Source organism: Panthera tigris, chromosome X (assembly GCF_018350195.1).
Source record: "Panthera tigris isolate Pti1 chromosome X, P.tigris_Pti1_mat1.1, whole genome shotgun sequence".
NCBI lineage: Eukaryota > Metazoa > Chordata > Mammalia > Carnivora > Felidae > Panthera > Panthera tigris.
The window spans coordinates 62,334,490-62,356,141 of record NC_056677.1 but is presented as its reverse complement, the minus strand read 5'-3'; the positions used below and the strand labels follow the sequence as shown (position 1 = coordinate 62,356,141).

Here is a 21,652-nt window from a genome sequence, read left to right as displayed (position 1 = left end):
TGGTGGTGGAACAGTTCTATATCCTGCTTGTGGAAATGATTGCATGATTCTACATACATGATAAATTTCATAGAGCTGTATACCAAACAAAAAAAGCACATGTAAAAACTGGTGAAATCAAATAAGCTTGCATTCATAGTATTGTACCAACATCCATTTTCTGGTTTTGACAACGTATCATAGTTATGTAAGTTATTACCATTGGGGAAAGCTGGATGAAGGGTACATGGAAACTCTATACTACTGTTACAAATTCTTGTGATCCTTAAGCTAATTTTTTTGAAGGTTATTAAAAAAAGGCAATGCCATGAGTTGTCAAGGATCTGGAACAGTTAGAACTCTCAGACTGCTAGTGGGAATGTAAATTGGAACAACGACTTAGTAGAACTATTTGTTCAGCTTTAACAGTGCTGTATACATACCCTGTGACCCAGCAATTCTCTTAGATATATACCTAACAGAAAGGTTTACATGTCTTTACCAAAAAACATATCCAGATGGTTTATAGCAGCATTATTCAAATAATAGTTAATATTTTCATTGTGTTTGTATATTTTAATACTGATGTTTAGTGTTAGGAAAATCTTAAAATATCCTGGTTAGATTATTTCAGTATGAATTTATATACTCCATACTGAATAATATTAACAATTAAATAATTGTAAAATTTTTTTGATTTTTATTTTTGAGAGAGAGTCAACAAGCAGGGAGGGGCAGAGAGAGAAAGAGACGGAGACACCAAATCCAAAGCAGGCTCCAGGCTCTGAGATGTCTGCACAGAGCTTGACATGGGGCTTGAACCCATGAGTCTTGAGATTAGGACCTGAGCTGAAGTTGGGCGCTTAACCGACTGAGCCACTCAGGCACCCCAGTTGCAAAATAATTCTTAATACTACTTGTTCATTTACTTGACTTTATTTTTCTTTTGGATGCAAAATCAAACAATTTTGCATTCCCACTTATATGCTTTCAAAAATCAGAATATTTACCATGTAAATAAATACCTCTATTATTGCAAATTAGACTGCATACAATTGTTTATATGTTTTTTTATCTTGTCATTGCACTCCTTTAGTGCAGTGGCTGGACATTTTTTCATTTTTTTCTATTAGCAGTCTAGCTCAGAACTTGGGATGCATAGCAATTTGATAAAGGTGCTTATTTAAGCCCCTTCAACTCTTCATTACTGGGTACATACCAAAGAGTTTTGAAGTTCTCTACAAGGTTTCCTGTTTTGTGTGTGTGTGTGTGTGTGTGTGTGTGTGTGTGTGTGTGTGTGTGTTTAACCTACATAGTTTATGCCATTCTTGTATGCTTGATCCTTTCACTGGTGCAGAATAGATATATATAACGAGAATAATTTTGGAGCCCTAGTTGCCAATGATCCCTAAATATGTCCACTAAGTAAAAAAAAAAAAAAAAAAAAGCACAGTTTGTTCTCTGTAATGAATATTATAGATAAGTATAAAGAAGGAAGTAATTATCAGGGTGGCTCAGTAGGTTGAGCGTCCGACTTCGGCTCAGGTCATGATCTTGTGGTCTGTGAGTTCAAGCCCCACGTTGGGCTCTGTGCTGACAGCTCAGAGCCTGGAACCTGCTTCAGATTCTGTGTCTCCCTCTCTCTCTGCCCCTCCCCTACTCATACTCTGTCTCTCTCTCTGTCAAAAATAAATAAACATTAAAAAAATTAAAAGAAAAAGAAGGAAGTAATTATCACAATTCCATGACCAGAGAACTACTGTTAACATTGTATGTATGTATATGTTTTGGTTTCTAGTGCAGTTGAAATTATACTTAATAATGTTCTAGATCTTGCTTTTTTTCACATAACATAATAAATATTTTTTAAACATTTTTTAATGTTTCATTTATTTTTGAGAGAGAGAGAGAGAGAGAACAGAGTGTGAGCTGGGGAGGGGCAGAGAGGGAGACGCAGAATCCGAAGCAGGCTCCAGGCTCTGAACTGTCAGCACAGAGCCCAATGTGGGGCTCAAACTCGTGAACTATGAGATCATGACCTGAGCTGAAGTCAGACACTCAACCGACTGAGCCACCCACGTGCCCCTAACATAATATAGATTTTTATTGGTAATGTAACTCATTGAGTAGCCAGAGTGTAATCTAGTCCTCTATGTTGTACATATTTTTTGTTTTCAACCTTATGATCTTATTTATAACAGTGTGAATGAATATATTATCTTCCATTTTTGATAACTTCTGTAGCTTGTATTCTTAGACATGTAGTAGCACCAATTCCATATAAAACATGAATTTAGTACCTGTGTTGACTCTTTCCTATTTTAAATTTTGAGCTTCTTTGCATCTTAGTTTATAATACTGTATGTAATCAGTATGGCATTTTAGTTACAAATTTCCCTTATGAAATTATAGATAGTAAGGCTTGGTATTTAAAGGCATTTTGTGGAGAATTTTGAAAGTTTATTATATTCCAGGGGTTTTCTCACTCTTAATTAGTTTGGCCAACAGTAAATTATATAGTCCTCTGATGGAATATTATTTAGCTACCAAGCCTGATGTTTACCGAGAAAGTTGAAGAAATACTCATAATATAAACTATATACACGGATATTATCATGTATATGTAAAGCCAAAAATATATGTGATTATAAAAAAGAAACCCTAGGAAATATTCCATGATTTGGAATGGAGGTTGTTTCTGGGGAATGGAACTATTTTTTTTTTTCTTTAAATTTGTTTATATTTTCAAAAAATGTCGTATAAAATCTTCCTAAAGTTTGTTTATATCAAAGTAATATATTTACAAATTTTAAAAAAGTTTTATAAGTCTTGAGATCAAAATCAGTCCCTTAACCAACCCCTTCTTACACATGATACCTCTCTGCAGGTAACCGGTTTCAACTCTTGGCAATTCTTCTGGTATTTACTTTCGTATATCCACATTACAATTTAAGGTGGGAATTTACACACACACACACACACACACACACACTTTTCCTCATTCATTTTCCCAACGTATTGTTTTATAATATTTGCCTAAATGAGTCTGGAAGTATTTGCTTTTTTGTGACTATGTAAATATTCATACATAAACCACTTAAAAAACTGTGATTATTTTTCCCTTTTTAATGCACATATTTATTTTTGTTCAAGTAATTATTTCTTTTTTAACATTTGCTTAGTTTTCTATGAACCTATCAACTAATTCATTTTCAAATTCTCAGCAATATAAATTCTTGTGTTCCAACACAGAAAATTTTTTAACACATCCTCACATCCTTCTTGGAGCAGTCTGTTTTCTTGATTCTGTTTTAGCTACTGCAGTATTTTGCATCTGTCTAACTTCTCTCCCTGTGTTTACACTATATTTATTATAATTGCTTATCACTGATTCCTACTACACTTAGTTCCTTGGACACCGTCCTTCATTTTGATGTACTTAGTGCTTGCTCATAACAGTACCGAACACAATAGGACTTTTGAGTTATATATACATGGATTTTCTACATTTACTCAGAATCTACAAATGCTTTGAATACATAATTTCCATATTTATCTTTAATGTGATTTCCATATTTATCTTTATTCCTATGAGACTATTTGATTTTCTAGCAATAAGATTCATCTTGCATGTATAAATCATCAGCCTGACTCCTTAGACATGTCTTTATTTTTTTCAGTAAGTGAGAAATGAATTCTTTGAACCTTTAATTGTTCAAAAAACTGCCTTAGGATTAAAAAGTCATTTCATAATATCTGTGAAGCACTTATTACTAAAGCATTTATTCATGTTTTTATTTTCAGAGGACGATTGTTTATCATTTCCACCAAAGCAGGATCTCTTGGAATTAATCTGGTAGCTGCTAATAGAGTGATTATATTTGATGCTTCTTGGAATCCATCTTATGACATCCAGAGTATATTCAGAGTTTATCGCTTTGGACAAACTAAACCTGTGTATGTATATAGGTTCTTAGCTCAGGTAGGTTTGTAATTTATATTTTCTTTTTCATAGTGAAAGGTTGGGTGAAACATAATATTTTTGGAGTGCCAAACATATATGCATTATGAAGAGGCAAATGAAATTGAGAACATCAATCCTATACTATATATAATGCAGCAGAACTCAATTTTGGCCTCTCATGATTTTCTGTTTTGTAGTTCATCCATGTCTATAATGTCACCTTTCTCAGTTTGAGATGGATTTGCATGGATAAACTGATTTAGAATTTTCTTGCTTGTTTAGGAAAGTTAAAAATTTATAGTTCTTTTACTTAGCATACATAGAAAAGCAAATAAGTAAATCTAATTTGCTTATAGATGTAAAGGTCAAATAATTCTTGTTTTTAGTGGCCACCAGATACTCTCTTAATTTGAAAATATGGGTAAATAGGAAGAAAAAGTTAACTTATAATAATAATGAATCATTACAAAGAGCAATACTTTCTAGGAAAGAATATTAACATTATTTCCTTTAAATATAAACTCAGATATTAAAAAACAGAAACTGAAATTTAAGAAAAATAAGTAAAATTAAAGAAGTACAAGGTAATACAGATTTATGGAATCAAGCAAGTTGCCTTTTAACTGGTACATCTGTTTTGGGAACAGATGCTGTTCTCTCCACCTGCCTCCAAATCTGGGCTTCTGAACCAGAGACTGGGTTTTATTGGTAGATTGATCCTTGCTCATTTGATCTTCTCTAGTACATAATACTATTAATTGGCAGACTACACTGTCACCCCTTTCCTATCCTTGAACTAAAAGCTCTTTTACATTCTAGTTTAAAATGCTATATATGTAATAGATGTGGCGTTTTAGTTATTAATTTTCTGTCCTGAAATTATGGAAAGTAAGACGATAGAAAGGCAGTGTGTAGTGATTGAGAGCTTATTATATTCCATTCAGAAGGAATTAAGCTACTCTTTTGTATTATTTTATAACCCTCTAAAATCTTATTGCATGTACTTCTTTATTTCTGTGTTCTGTTTACCCTGGTGTTTAACTGCACTTCTACTTCCACCAAGTACAGATATATATAAGGCAAAACATGAATGTGTATTGGTCAGATAATACAGAATGATTATCAGTAATGTAGCTTTCTTTTTTGTCAAGGTAAACTACAGTGAACAGATGAAATCTCTCATGAATTAAGCATTATTGCTAATAAAACTTGCTTTATGGCAGTATATTATTATGAAGTTTTGCTCTTTTGTATTAACCAATAATTGTATTTCTCCTTGATTAAGTTTCATGTGTACAAAAGTTGCTTATTTGTATATTGTTCCTTCTTTTTACAAGGGAACCATGGAAGATAAGATTTATGATCGTCAAGTAACTAAGCAGTCACTGTCTTTTCGAGTTGTTGATCAGCAGCAGGTCGAGCGTCATTTTACCATGAATGAGCTTACTGAACTTTATACTTTTGAGCCAGACTTATTAGATGACCCTAATTCTGAAAAAAAGAAGAAGAGAGATACTCCTATGCTGCCAAAGGTAAACATCTTTAGATTATTAGCTTAAAAAAAAAAAAAACCCACGATGGACTAAAGGTATTTTACTACTACTATGAAAGTTAGTCATTTGAATAAGACTAGATTTCAGAATTTTCCAAAGAGAATAAAATTGTATTTAAATGAGAGGGTGCTTGGTCAGTTCTCTACATAACACCACAAAAAGATCGTGTAATCTGAAATACATATTTAATGCCAAATAAAAAGTTCAGCTCTGTAAAAAAAAAAGTTACGGAGTAGAAACCTTAAAGGAAACAGTATGTTTCTCTTTTAATAATCTCCAGTAGAGGGCATACATAATTTTAATATTTCTATATGAAATTTTAATGGTCTTTTCTTTAACATTTATTGCTGTCATATAGCGGTTAAGAATCCGCAAATAAAGGTGTATCTTACTTGATATTTTTCACTGTCATAAAGCAAGTAAGACTTTCACACTTGGAAAAGGATACTTAGAGGTAATCTTGCCAAGCCCTCTTATTTTATATAAGTGGAGAAAGCTAGGGTCAGAGATATTCAGTGACTTGCTCATAGTTTCCAGCTAATAAGTGGCAGAATCAGGAGTAGTATCTACATCTGTCTTCCGGTCCATTGTTCTTGGATTTAAAAAAAGACATTATTTAGATCAATATAGAAATGTATTATAATGGTAGATATCATTTTGACCCTTTTGAATGTAAGACAAAGCCATATGTTCTCTGATATAAAGTGATCTAAATATATTTAAACCTATTCTAGTTCATCTAAAAAGCTGTTTTAGGGGGTGTTGTTGGGGGGTTGCTTTTCCTGTTGTCTTGGTTTCAGATTCAAGAACTTAATGTCCCCTGTAGCTGTTAAGAGAATTGGGAAAGCAGCTACCAGGTTATGGTATCACTCTACCAAAGTCACTTTAGTCATTTGTGTATGTGTTACCTCATAAGTATCTTAGCTTTTCATACAGTTGGACACATTTAATGAAAGCAAAAGATAATAGTAATAAATAACTCTCTAATGCTAACGTCAGTCAGTGATTTCTCCAGTTAACTTTTAATGTACGTGTCAATTCTTAAGTAACATGAACATTAAGCATTTGTAAATTTTTTAAAAATGTCTTTTGTCTTTAAATACTTTGTTGTTCTAATCAGTGAACTACTCTTCCATTTTAAGTTCTCTGGTGGGGTGCCTGGGTGGCTCAGTTGGTTGAGCGTCCAACTCTTGGTTTCGGCTCACGTCGTGATCTCACTGTTTGTGGGTTTGAGTCCCGCATCAGGTTCTGTGCTGACTGCATGGAGCCTGCTTGGGATCCTCTGTCCCTCTCTCTCTGCCCCTTGCCCACTTGCTGGCATGCTGTCTCTCTCAAATAAATACACTTTTTAAAAGTCACTGGTAGAACATTTATGAAAGAGTTTTTGAGACAGTGTCCATCAAATCTCTTTGATAATGGCTTAAGGCCACATGGGGGTTTGAATCTAACATTTTTTAAGTTAACATTTAACATACTTCATTAAAGAATATTATTTCATTTTCATGTTATGAAATACTAAATTGATAGTGATTTGGCTTTCTAAATTATGTTATTATAGAACATCAGTAGAATTCTTAAATAGTCTTTGGAAAATTTTATGCACTCAAATTTTTTTGTATATCTTTAAAAACACACAAACACAGGGGCACCTGGGTGGCTCGGTCGGTTAAGCGTCCAACTTCAGCTCAGGTCATGATCTCATGGTTCGTGAGTTGGAGCCCCATGTCAGGCTCTGTGCTGACAGCTCGGAGCCTGGAACCTGCATTGGATTCTGTGTCTTCCTCTCTCTCTGCCCCTTTCCCACTCCTTCTCTGTCTCTCAAAAATAAATAAATGTTAAAAACACAAACACAGGGGCGCCTGGGTGTCTCAGTCGGTTAGGCGTCCGACTTCGGCTCAGGTCATGATCTCACAGTCTGTGAGTTCGAGCCCCGCGTCGGGCTCTGTGCTGACCGCTCAGAGTCTGGAGCCTGTTTCAGATTCTGTGTCTCCCTCTCCCTCTGCCCCTCCCCTGTTCACGCTCTGTCTCTCTCTGTCTCAAAAATAAATAAACGTTAAAATAAAAATTTTAAAAAACCCACAAACACAAATGGCATCGTACCATATATACCCTTCTCCAACTTGTTCTTTTCACCTAAGATGTTTCTTGAACATCTTTCTATATTGGTATATATACCTCTACTTTTTAAAAATCAGCTGCATAGTGTTCACTTGCCTTGATTTGTTTAACTCTTGTATCCCCAACAGCTTTCGTATTAGTTACTTAATTCTGTATGGCAAGAAGTATTCTTTTAAGGACTTGCATGTATGTTTATAATTTTAAAGATAGTGAAGTTTCCCTTTTCAATTTGAGAATGATTTTTGTCTGATTAACATCGTTCTTAAAATTACACTTTAAGCTTCAACTTTTATAAGAAGTGCATCATGGTTAGTAATATTTCTGATAGGAAGCAAACATTCCACTTTGAAAGGGAGTAATTGCTTTGAAGTTATTCGTTATGTGGTAAATTTCTGATTATGGGAATATTTGTTTAAGTTGATAAACATTTGGGCCGCTTGGGTGGCTCAGTTGGTTAAGCCTCTGACTTCAGCTCAGGTCATGATCTCACAGTCCGTGAGTTCGAGCCCTGCGTCGGGCTCTGTGCTGACAGCTCAGAGCCTGGAGCCTGCTTCAGATTCTGTGTCTCCCTCTCTGTCTGCCCCTCCCCTACTCATGCTCTGTCTCTCTCTGTCTCAAAAATAAATAAAAACATTAAAAAAAATTTAATTTGACAAACATTTATTATTAGCTGATTTTGAGGTGTACTGTGAGGGTATACCAAGACCAGCAAGATATCGTCTGTACTTTAAAGAAGATTTAAAAAATCCTGCAGGAAAGGAATGCTATTTAATTGTTGTAAGATGTCTGAAAAGAAACCATCTGTTCTATAAATTGGTACTCTGAGTTGTTAAAAGTATCATGCTTTTTCATTTATAGACTTTACTTACTGTATTTTGCTTTTTTAAAAAAATGCTTATTTATTTTTGAGAGAGAGAGTGAGTGAGTGTTGTGGAGGGGCAGAGAGAGAGGGAGACACAGAATCTGGAGCAGGCTCCAGGCTCTGAGCTGTCAGCACAGAGCCCAATGTCGAACTTGAACCCACGAGCCATGAGATCATGACCTGAACTGGAGTCGGACACTTAACCAACTAAGCCACCCAGGTGCCCCCTGTATTTTGCTTTTGATGGTATAACCCTTTGCCCAAGAACAAAAAGGAAAAGGAATATTAACTCTCCCACAACTCTTCCCAAAAGGAAAATAATAGTTAACTTTTACTGATTTCTTACTGGGTTTCATACTGTGTGCTAAACACTTTGTTCAGATTATCTTCTTTAATCCAGCAGCAATTGAAAAGCCAATAATGCTGTTTTCATTTTGGATGGGGAGATTAAGGTTTGGAGAGGTTATGTAACTTATTGAAGTTTACACACGTAATTAGTAGCGAAGCTGGTCTTCAAGTATGCCCAACTTGAAAGCATGGAGTCTTAATCATTATATACTTTACTGCCCCCCATTAGAAATTAGAATGTTAAGTCCAAGTACATGAAACAGGGCAGAGTACCTAGGATTCCTAAAATCAGATGGCATTTAGAATGCTTCTATTTTATTTTATTTTATGTTATGTTATGTTATGTTATGTTATGTTATGTTATGTTATGTTATGTAATTTTAAATAAAGCTGGATTTTAAAATATAGAATTCTTGGGGAGCCTTGGTGGCTCAGTTGGTTAAGCATCCGACTTCAGCCCAGGTCATGATCTTGCAGTTTGTGAGTTCGGCCCCATGTCAGACTCTGTGCTGACAGTTCAGAGCCTGGAGCTGCTTCGGATTCTGTGTCTCCCTCTCTCTCTCTCTGCCCCTTCTCTGCTCATGCTCTGTGTGTCTCTCTCTCAGAAATAAAAACATTAACAAATAAAAGAAAATGTAGAATTCTTTCACAGTTAATACCATTGTGTAATGTAACTATTGAGATTGTATAGTACAGCGTTTAGCTCATGGCTTGTGAAGTTGTAAATTCCTCAAATTTATAGAAAACTTTAAAGTTTAACTTTTCTCATACATATTCATTATTTTAGGAGATGGAAGTCTAGGGAGAATGTGACTACCCAAGGGTACATGTCCAGTGTTAAGAGCTAGAACTTGAATTTAGCAGCTTTCAAATGGCATATTCCAAGGAGCTTCCAGTAGAGTAGCATAGTTGCTCCAGTGCCACCATGTGGCTGAGTAGGGGAAGGCTAGACAGGCAGGCAGCACTCCAAACCCCACATCTCATTTCAATCAGAGTCTCTCTCCTTTTATCTTTTATGCATTTGGGCTGCAACATAAGATTTCATTTAAAGGGAGGATATTGATGGGGCGCCTGGGTGGCTCAGTCGGTTAAGCGTCCAACTTCAGCTCAGGTCGTGATCTCACGGTCCATGAGGGCTCTATGCTGAGAGCTCAGAGCCTGGAGTCTGCTTCGGATTCTGTGTCTCCCTCTCTCTCTGCCCTTCTGCCCCTCATGCTCTTTCTCTCTCCCTCAAAAAATAAACATTAAAAAATATATATTTAAAAAGGGAGGATGTTGGTACCTTTTTTCCCCCCTATGCTCTGCTTTTTATTCCTGTAACTTACTCAGAGGTTAGGGCTTTTTAAAAAAAGTTTTAAAAACAGTGTACTGTATATACTATAATGCCTTTCTAACTATCACAGTAACTAAGAATTGTCAGGGATCTAAAAGGAAATAGGATATTGTATGAGATTTACCTGAAGAAGGTGATAACCCACTTGTGGAGAGAAAATTAGCATAGTTTAAGAAAAAAGAATGAAGTGCTGATGTGACTAGTACTGAATGTGTTTTCCATATAGTATATATGGTTAAAAAATGGAGGATAGAGCATTCAGGTACAGTTTTGGTGGAAAAACATCAGACTGGCCAATAAAAGATGGTTAGTATTTAGTTGGTTTAGGAAAGAATGAGGTTTGAATGTAGAATGCAGCAATTTGGGCAAAGGGGAAGATAATGATTTATGTACCGGATTCAAGGTATGATGAAGACATTGGCCAGGTGAAGAGTTGAAATTGGGTGTGTGAGGTGTGGGTAATGTGGGGCCAGCTAATAGAGAGCCATGAAAGGTAAATGGAGGCAATTGTATTTAAAATAGTATTTACTACATAAGTTCATGAATGGATCTGTTGTATGATGAATGTGAGCTTTTGGAAAATTAATCTGGTAGTAAAATGCAGGATGAGGATGCATAATAGGGTGATAAAGGGCACCTGAACAGCTTGGTTGGTTAAATGACTCTTGATTTCTGCTCAGGTCATGTTCTCCCTGCTTGGGATTCTCTCTCTCCTCTCTCCCTGCCCCTTCCCCCGACTCACATGAATTCTTTCTTTCCCAAAATAAATAAATAAACTTAAAAAAATAGGGTGATGATTATGGAGTGAATCAAGCACTTCAAGAAAATAAATGGGAGAACTCAATAACTGGTGATAGACTGTAACTTTTACTTAGTAGGCAGTGAAAAAAATATACCTAAATAATGAAGTTTATTCATTCATTCATTAAAAACTTTTCAGGTGCCTGCAAAGTAACTATCATTATGCTGGTTACTAAGAATACATTGGTAAACAAGACTAGGTTCCTGCTCCTAAGGAGTTTGTAGTCTAATCAGTGTACTATAAGCAAGTAAATATAATAAAAATTATGGGTCCTATGATACAAATCTGTATAGGCATCAAGGAAGGAATATTCAGGTCTTTCTTGGAAAAGTTGAGGTGGGGAGTTGACATTAGGAAGACTTGAACTGATGTTGAAAATAGAAGTGGGTAGCTGTTTGCATTGCTATGAGGATAAAAGGTGAAGGCCCCTCAAGAGGAGGAGCAGAAAAAAGAAACATGCACCAAAAAGCATGGCAAGTTTTGGGAGCCTAAAGTGGTTAAAAATGTATAATAGAGTAAAAGGAGATGGTGGTAGAGTAAGGGAGGTAAGGCATGGGGAAGAGGTAAGAGAAAAGACTGGAGAGACAGATGGGAATCAGATCATAGAAGTTAGAGTTTGGACATTGTGTTACATTGTGTTTTTAAGAAAACAACCAACGCTGAATTTTCATTTTAGAAAAAAATCACTTTGGGTATCAGTGTACATGATGGATTGGAGAAAGGAAAGTAGATGTAAAGGTACTTGTTAGGTTGCTATATTAATAGCACTTAAAATCCAGATGAGAGAGGTAATGCAGGCCTGAAGTAAAGTGGTAGCAGTGAGGGTGGAGAAGTACCAAGCACAGTGTAGGTACTCAGTAAATGTTAAATTTGCTCCCTGGGCTTATATGTAGAATTTCACTTAACTCTGCCCATTACTGTTTGGTTTTGATTTCCTTTAACAAGAATTTGAAAATTGGTCCTCTCTGAAATAGGTATAAGTAGGTGATTTTCTTGGTATTTGAACCTGCCCTTATTAAAGACATTTCAAAGTTGGCTCCTATTATTCTAGTACAGTTGCAAACACCTTCCTTTGTTACATATAATGTTCAAGATGAAAGCCTGCTAAAAATGAAAGTTTATTTTCACTTTACTTGGTATATGATTATATTTTTTTTCTGCTTTATCACTTCCTCTTTAATTGTTATAGAATTCTTCTCCATGCATTTCTGTTTTTTGTTTACGTTTTTTTACTTCTCTACTTTTTAATTAGTATCTCAGACTTAATTTATTAACCACTTGACTTTTTGTCTTTTATCTTTGCAGCTCTTTAAAGGCAAGAACTATATCCTTTATTTCTTCCTTCACTATTTCCTTTTTCACTTCTTCACTATTCTATTCATCCATAATGAATAAAATAACTTTGGCACTTTTGTATGGCCTTTTTTTGAAATATATCATTGATAAGCAGTGTTAGACTTACTGTTGCAAATAGTAAAATTGAAATGAAGAGTGAGTCGTCCATCACAGCAGGTGTGTGAAAGGAAGAGAATTGGAGCTTTAATTTGTGTCTTCAGTTTTTGTACTGAATCAGCTTAGTCAGCTCTGTTCTCCATTCCACCCATGAATTATATTGTGTTAAACCCCTCGTTGATTTCTTGCTGTTGTTGGTGCTGCTTTTCTTTTTTTGAAATATAACAGTCTCGTACTTTCATGAACCCATTTTTAATATATTGATTTTAAATATATTGATTTTAGAATCATGTCTACAGAGTGGCAGTGCATCTCTTTAGTTGTTTAGGGTAATAGTCTTTTTCAGCCATTTTGAAACTTCCAACATGATCTAAACTTACCGTTTAACATAAGTTTGTAGTGATAAAGATTTGTTGACTGATTCTTAACTATTTATTTTTTAACTATTAAAGTAATAACTCACTTCTGTTAATGTTTATGTAGATTATGTTAGGGAAAGTATCTTTTCTGGTAGTAAACTTCTGAATTACACAGATGTCAGAGATGAAAATCTTGGTCAAGTTCATATTTCTTAATATGCTTAAGTGAGTATATAGCCTAAGCTCTGTACCCTTTCTTAAGAAAACAAAAGTCAGTAAAACTGGTATAAAAGTTCTTTTGTACTTCCCTTTTCTAGCACTGTACTACCTATGTCTTTTTTTTTCTTTTATTTATTTATTTTTTCAATATATGAAGTTTATTGTCTAATTGGTTTCCATACAACACCCAGTGCTCATCCCTAAAGGTGCCCTCCTCAATACCCATCACCCACCCTCCCCTCCCTCCCACCCCCCATCAACCCTCAGTTTGTTCTCAGTTTTTAACAGTCTCTTATGCTTTGGCTCTCTTCCACTCTAACCTCTCTTTTTTTTTTTTTTTTCCTTCCCCTCCCCCATGGGTTTCTGTTAAGTTTCTCAGGATCCACATAAGAGTGAAACCATATGGTATCTGTCTTTCTCTGTATGGCTTATTTCACTTAGCATCACACTCTCCAGTTCCATCCACGTTGCTACAAAGGGCCATATTTCATTCTTTCTCATTGCCATGTAGTACTCCATTGTGTATATAAACCACAATTTCTTTATCCATTCATCAGTTGATGGACATTTAGGCTCTTTCCATAATTTGGCTATTGTTGAGAGTGCTGCTATAAACATTGGGGTACAAGTGCCCCTATGCATCAGTACTCCTGTATCCCTTGGGTAAATTCCTAGCAGTGCTACTGCTGGGTCATAGGGTAGGTCTATTTTTAATTTTTTTGAGGAACCTCCACACTGTTTTCCAGAGGGGCTGCACCAATTTGCATTCCCACCAACAGTGCAAGAGGGTTCCTGTTTCTCCAAATCCTCTCCAACATCTATAGTCTCCTGATTTGTTCATTTTGGCCACTCTGACTGGCGTGAGGTGATATCTGAGTGTGGTTTTGATTTGTATTTCCCTGATGAGGAGTGACGTTGAGCATCTTTTCATGTGCCTGTTGGCCATCCGGATGTCTTCTTTAGAGAAGTGTCTATTCATGTTTTCTGCCCATTTCTTCACTGGGTTATTTGTTTTTCGGGTGTGGAGTTTGGTGAGCTCTGTATAGATTTTGGATACTAGCCCTTTGTCTGATATGTCATTTGCAAATATCTTTTCCCATTCCGTTGGTTGCCTTTTAGTTTTGTTGGTTGTTTCCTTTGCTGTGCAGAAGCTTTTTATCTTCATAAGGTCCCAGTAGTTCATTTTTGCTTTTAATTCCCTTGCCTTTGGGGATGTGTCAAGTAAGAAATTGCTACGGCTGAGGTCAGAGAGGTCTTTTCCTGCTTTCTCCTCTAGGGTTTGGATGGTTTCCTGTCTCACATTCAGGTCCTTTATCCATTTTGACTTTATTTTTGTGAATGGTGTGAGAAAGTGGTCTAGTTTCAACCTTCTGCATGTTGCTGTCCAGTTCTCCCAGCACCATTTGTGAAAGAGACTGTCTTTTTTCCATTGGATGTTCTTTCCTGCTTTGTCAAAGATGAGTTGGCCATACGTTTGTGGGTCTAGTTCTGGGGTTTCTAGTCTATTCCATTGGTCTGTGTGTCTGTTTTTGTGCCAATACCATGCTGTCTTGATGATGACAGCTTTGTAGTAGAGGCTAAAGTCTGGGATTGTGATGCCTCCTGCTTTGGTCTTCTTCTTCAAAATTACTTTGGCTATTCGGGGCCTTTTGTGGTTCCATATGAATTTTAGGATGGCTTGTTCTAGTTTCGAGAAGAATGCTGGTGCGATTTTGATCGGGATTGCATTGAATGTGTAGATAGCTTTGGGTAGTATTGACATTTTGACAATATTTATTCTTCCAATCCATGAGCAGGGAATGTCTTTCCATTTCTTTATATCTTCTTCAATGTCCTTCATAAGCTTTCTATAGTTTTCAGCATACAGATCTTTTACATCCTTGGTTAGATTTATTCCTAGGTATTTTATGCTTCTTGGTGCAATTGTGAATGTGATCAGTTTCTTTATTTGTCTTTCTGTTGCTTCACTATTAGTGTATAAGAATGCAACTGATTTCTGTACATTGATTTTGGATCCTGCAGCTTTGCTAAATTCATGTATCAGTTCTAGCAGACTTCTGGTGGAGTCTATCGGATTTTCCATGTGTAATATCATCTCATCTACAAAAAGTGAAAGCTTGACTTCATCTTTGCCAATTTTGATGCCTTTGATTTCCTTGTGTTGTCTGATTGCTGATGCTAACATTTCCAACACTATGTTCAACAACAGCTGTGAGAGTGGGCATCCCTGTCGTGTTCCTGATCTCAGGGAAAAAGCTCTCAGTTTTTCCCCATTGAGGATGATGTTACTGTCGGCTTTTCATAAATGGCTTTTATGATGTTTAAGTATGTTCCTTCTATCCCGACTTTCTCGAGGGTTTTTATTAAGAAAGGGTGCTGAATTTTGTCAGAGGCCTTTTCTGCATCGATGGACAGGATCATATGGTTCTTATCTTTTCTTTTATTACTGTGATGTATCACGTTGATTGATTTGCGAATGTTGAACCAGCCCTGCAGCCCAGGAATGAATCCCACTTGATCATGGTGAATAATTCTTTTTATATGCTGTTGAATTCGATTTGCTAGTATCTTATTGAGAATTTTTGCATCCATATTCATCAGGGATATTGGCCTGTAGTTCTCTTTTTTTTACTGGGTCTCTGTCTGGTTTAGGAATCAAAGTAATACTGGCTTCATAGAATGAGTCTGGAAGTTTTCCTTCCCTTTCTATTTTTTGGAATAGCTTGAGAAGGATAGGCATTATCTCTGCTTTAAACGTCTGGTAGAACTCCCCTGGGAAGCCATCTGGTCCTGGACTCTTATTTGTTGGGAGATTTTTGATGACTGATTCAATTTCTTCGCTGGTTATGGGTCTGTTCAAGTTTTCTATTTCCTCCTGATTGAGTTTTGGAAGCGTGTGGGTATTTAGGAATTTGTCCATTTCTTCCAGGTTGTCCAGTTTGTTGGCATATAATTTTTTATAGTATTCCCTGATAATTGCTTGTATCTGTGAGGGATTGGTTGTACTAATTCCATTTTCATTCATGATTTTATCTATTTAGGTCATCTCCCTTTTCTTTTTGAGAAGCCTGGCTAGAGGTTTGTCAATTTTGTTTATTTTTTCAAAAAACCAACTCTTGGTTTCGTTGATCTGCTCTACCGTTTTTTTAGATTCTATATTGTTTATTTCTGCTCTGATCTTTATTATTTCTCTTCTTCTGCTGGATTTAGGCTGTCTTTGCTGTTCTGATTCTGTTTCCTTTAGGTGTGCTGTTAGATTTTGTATTTGGGATTTTTCTTGTTTCTTGAGATAGGCCTGGATTGCAATGTATTTTCCTCTTAGGACTGCCTTCGCTGCATCCCAAAGCGTTTGGATTGTTGTATTTTCATTTTCATTTGTTTCCATATATTTTTTAATTTCTTCTCTAATTGCCTGGTTGACCCATTCATTCTTTAGTAGGGTGTTCTTTAACCTCCATGCTTTTGGAGGTTTTCCAGACTTTTTCCTGTGGTTGATTTCAAGCTTCATAGCATTGTGGTCTGAAAGTATGCATGGTAAGATTTCAATTCTTGTATACTTATGAAGGGCTGTTTTGTGACCCAGTGTGTGATCTATCTTGGAGAATGTTCCATGTGCACTCGAGAAGAAAGTATATTCTGTTGCTTTTGGATATAGAGTTCTAAATATATCTGTCAAGTCCATCTGATCCAATGTTTCTTTCAGGGCCCTTGTTTCTTTATTGACCATGTGTCTAGATGATCTAGCCATTTCTGTAAGTGGAGTGTTAAAGTCCCCTGCAATGACCACATTCTTATCAATAAGGTTGCTTATGTGTGTGAGTAATTGTTTTATATATTTGGGGGCTCCGGTATTCGGCGCATAGACATTTATAATTGTTAGCTCTTCCTGATGGATAGACCCTGTGATTATTATATAATGCCCTTCTTCATGTCTTGTTACAGCGTTAAATTTAAAGTCTAGTTTGTCTGATATAAGCATGGCTACTCCAGCTTTCTTTTGACTTCCAGTAGCATGATAAATAGTTCTCCATCCACTCACTCTCAATCTGAAGGTGTCCTCAGGTCGAAAATGAGTCTCTTGTAGACAGCAAATAGATGGGTCTTGTTTTTTAATCCATTCTGATACCCTGTGTCTTTTGGTTGGCGCATTTAGTCCATTTACATTCAGTGTTATTATGGAAAGATATGGGTTTAGAGTCATTGTGATGTTCGTAGGTTTCATGCTTATAGCGATGTCTCTGGTACTTTGTCTCACAGGATCCCCCTTAGGATCTCTTGTAGGGCTGGTTTAGTGGTGACAAATTCCTTCAGTTTTTGTTTGTTTGGGAAGACCTTTATCTCTCCTTCTATTCTAAATGACAGACTTGCTGGATAAAGGATTCTAGGCTGCATATTTTTTTTCTGTTCATCACATTGAAGATCTCCTGCCATTCCTTTCTGGCCTGCCAAGTTTCAGTAGAGAGATTGGTCACGAGTCTTATAGGTCTCCCTTTGTATGTTAGAGCACGTTTATCTCTAGCTGCTTTGAGAATTTTCTCTTTATCCTTGTATTTTGCCAGTTTCTCTATGATATGTCGTGCAGAAGATCGATTCAAGTTACGTCTGACGGGAGTTCTCTGTGCCTCTTGGATTTCAGTGCCTTTTTCCTTCCCCAGATCAGGGAAGTTCTCAGCTATTATTTCTTCAAGTACACCTTCAGCACCTTTCCCTCTCTCTTCCTCCTCTGAATGCCAGTTATGCGTAGATTATTTCTCTTTAGTGCATCACTTAGTTCTCTAATTTTCCCCTCATACTCCTGGATTTTTTTATCCCTCTTTTTCTCAGCTTCTTCTTTTTCAATAATTTTATCTTCTAGTTCCCCTATTCTCTCCTCTGCCTCTTCAATCCGAGCCGTAGTTGTTTCCATTTTATTTTGCAGTTCATTGATAGCATTTTTTAGCTCCTCCTGGCTGTTCATTAATCCCTTGATCTCTGTAGCAAGAGATTCTCTGCTGTCCTTTATACTGTTTTCAAGCCCAGCAATTAATTTTATGACTATTATTCTAAATTCACTTTTTTATATTGTTTAAATCATTTTTGATCAGTTCGTTAGCTGTTATTTCCTGGTCATTTTTCTGAGGGGAATTTTTCCGTTTCGTCATTTTGGATAGTCCCTGCAGTGGTGTGGGACTGTGGGGCACTTCCCCTGTGCTGTCTTGAATAACTGCGTTGGTGGGCGGGGCTGCAGTCAGACCTGATGTCTACCCCCAGCCCACCCCTGGGGCCACAGTCAGACTGGTGTGTGCCTTCTCTTCCCCTCTCCTAGGGGCGGGATTCACTGTGGGGTGGCCTGGCCCATCTGGGCTACTTGCACACTGCCAGGCTTGTGGTGCTGGGGTTCTGGCGTATTAGCTGGGGTGTATGGGCAAGGTGCACGGGTGGGGAGGGGCAGGCTCAGATCGCTTTTCATTCGGAGATCCGCTTTGGGACGGGCCCTGCAGCATGGGAGGGAGTCAGATTCGTCGGAGGGATGGTTCCGCAGAAGCACAGCGTTGGGTGTTTGTGCAGTGCAAGCAAGTTTCCTGGCAGGAACTGGTTCCCTTTGGGATTTTGGCTGGGGGATGGGCGAGGGAGATGGGGATGGGCGAGGGAGATGGTGCTGGCGAGCTCTTTTTTTCCCCGCCATACTGAGCTCTGTCATCCAGGGATCAACAACTCTCCCTCCCGTTGTCCTCCAGCCCTCCCCTTCTCCGAGCAGAGCTGTTAGCTTATAACCTTCCAGATGTCAAGTCCCACTTGCTGTCGGAACACACTCCGTCCGGCCCCTCCGCTTTTACAAGCCAAACTCGGGGGCTCTGCTTGGCCGGCGGGCCGTCCCTCCACTGGGGCTCCCTCCCGCCAGTCCGTGGAGCACGCACAGCCTCGCCGCCCTTCCTACCCTCTTCCGTGGGCCTCTCGTCTGCGCTTGGCTCCAGAGACTCCTATCTGCTAGTCTTCTGGTGGTTTTCTGGGTTATTTACGCAGGTGTAGGTGGAATCTTAGTGATCAGCAGGACTCGCGGTGAGCCCAGCGTCCTCCTACGCCACCATCTTCCCAGGATCCCTACCTATGTCTTTTTAAAGGTGTCCTGAGTGTCAGTAATTCCAGAGAGAACAAAATGGAGATTTAAACTAACGTATCCAAAGTGAAGTTTTAGGTTTGCTTCCTCCACCCTGATCTTGTGTACAATTTTCTCCCTTTGTCTTTAGTCCTTTATTAAAATTTTAATAGCTCAGAGCATAGTTTACTGAACAGAGATGTTATTATGCAGTTTTGTTGACCAGCAGTGGTTATATAAGGTTTAACCTTACTTAGTCTTATTTAACATTAGAGAGAAATATACTCACTAAAATAATCTGATGTGAAGTATAAAATAGCTAATCAACCTTTGTAGGGAATTTCATACATTTATTTTTAAGAATAAAAGTTCAGAAGGACCAATTTAATTGTAGGGCAGGTGTCAGTAACCTATAGCATATTAACCACATGGGGGCACATGAGCCCAATTTTTGTTGACATGTACCCATAAGGAGCCATGCTCATAATTGAAGCATATATGAGGTTTGATGTCATTATTTCCTACTTCTCTGCCTCTTTTATCACAAGCTATATATTTATTATTTAATAAAGAAAGTTCTGGTATTGTTTCTATAATTGTATTCACTGGCATAAGAATGATTATTCATCTGAATAAGAATAGGCCACCAGAAATCATAATGTACTCTAAGATCTAAGAGTGTCATGCTCTACTAACTGAGCTAGCTGGGCAGTTATTCATAATGTACTCTAGAGAAATTGTTTTAATTGTACAATTTCTTTGTAGATTATAAAAGTCTCCCATTCAGTGTTTACTGGGATGGATGATACCAAGTAAAAAGAGCAAATGGTTTAAGCCCATTCCTTTTTCCACATCACCTGCCAACCACCCTTTTTAGGATGTAATCATAGGCAAGCCATGTAAACTTTGCAAGCCTCACTTTCCTCAAGAACATAAGAAGATAGTAGTACCTGTCTTACAGAGGAGATAATCCACTGCCTAGCACATAGTAAGTGCTCAAATGTTAGCTGCTATTTTTGTTTTCATAACTGTTATTAATATTGCCATTATATTTGGTTAATTTATCTGATACCAGTACAAACCCAATGTTTTAGAATTTCAGAGGAATCATGAAGTTCTGATCCTTAGGAGATTAAGCTTGACATATGACAGATCAGTAGAGGACTAAAAACATTTAGGGGCCAGAGGCAGTAATCTCAGCTAGACTTCAGAAGAGACAGGTATTTGAGGCTTGAATTCTTGTAGAGATCAATTATAATCAAGACTGAATAATACTAGATATTGATAATCACCTTTAATGATGTTAGCATGCATTTGACTATGAACTACTACCCTTAATTCAAAGATTTTTTTCATAAATAATACATACAACTTTAGAAGTTATCTGTTATAGCCAGCTGATACCCCTGTAGTAAGTTTTTAAAATGAAGAGGTCCTTCTAGTGTTCCTCCACAAACTATAAAATAAATACTTGCTAATAGACTGATCATGCTCTATCTAAAGTGCTGTTTTGTGTCTTATATTGATTATATCACCTTATAATGAGCAAGAACAATTATTAAATAGCCAAGGTTACCAAGTATTTTAGGGAAACCATTTGGGTTTAAAGGGACTTTAGTGCCAGTGATGCCCCTAAGTAGCAGCCTCCCTAACCCTGGCAAGATGTCTTACAAATCACTGCTAATGGAAATATCAATATCTTTAAGGCTACCTCGCTGGCAGAGTTGGGTGTGGAATGCAAGATTCCATTGGAGAGGATGTGGGGTAGACTTTAGGAAGTGTCTCCTTTTGAATCACTAGAAATATATACTACTGAAGATCATGGAAATTCTGAAACTTAAAATACCAGGTTTGTATTTAGTAAATGTTCACTGATTAAATGAATTAAGTAGCAGGAACTGTTTTGGCTTTGTAGACAAAAGATGTCTGTGCTCTGTAGATTAGAAGCTTCCTACTACTGGCCTGTGAGGGTAGGGATTGTGTCAGGGAGTCTTCATCACTATATTCCTATAATACTTAGCACATAGTAAGTATTCATTAAAAATGTGACAAGTGAACAATGAATTTTTGTCCTTAGATTGCAAGCTGACTGTCAAAATGCAATGGTTGACATACCTTTAAAATAGCAGTTTTTCGGGGCGCCTGGGTGGCTCAGTCGGTTAATCATCCTGACTTTGGCTTAGGTCATGATCTCACAGTCCATGAATTCAAGCCCCGTGTCGGGCTCTGTGCTGAGAGCTCGGAGCCTGGAGCCTCCTTTGGATTCTGTGTCTCCCTCTCTCTGTTCATGCTCTTTCTCTGTCTCAAAAATAAATAAGTATTTAAAAAATTTTAAATAAAAAAAGAGCAGTTTTTCAAAAAAAGAGGGAGTCAAACCATAAGAGACTTCTAAATACAGAGAACAAACTGAGGGTTGGTGGTGGGGGGCAGGGGAGAGGGGAAAATGTGTGAGGGGCATTGATGAGGGCACTTGGTGGGATGAGCACTGGGTTTTGTATGTAGGTGATGAATCATGGGAATCTACCCCTGAAGCCAAGAGCATACCATATACGTTGTATGTTAGCTAACTTGACAATAAATTATATTT

At 37.2% G+C, this 21,652-nt stretch overlaps 1 protein-coding gene across 3 annotated transcripts in view; it reads left to right on the top strand.

Annotated features, from left to right (window-relative positions):
• The window catches only part of ATRX (ATRX chromatin remodeler), a 311,883-nt gene that overhangs the window by 270,596 nt on the left and 19,635 nt on the right, over nt 1-21,652 (top strand). For all 3 annotated transcript variants that reach the window (XM_042974749.1, XM_042974750.1, XM_042974748.1), the window contains 2 exons: nt 3,784-3,961; nt 5,281-5,475. In XM_042974749.1, the coding sequence (XP_042830683.1) occupies nt 3,784-3,961; nt 5,281-5,475 (373 nt within the window). The remainder of the gene's footprint in view (nt 1-3,783; nt 3,962-5,280; nt 5,476-21,652) is intronic.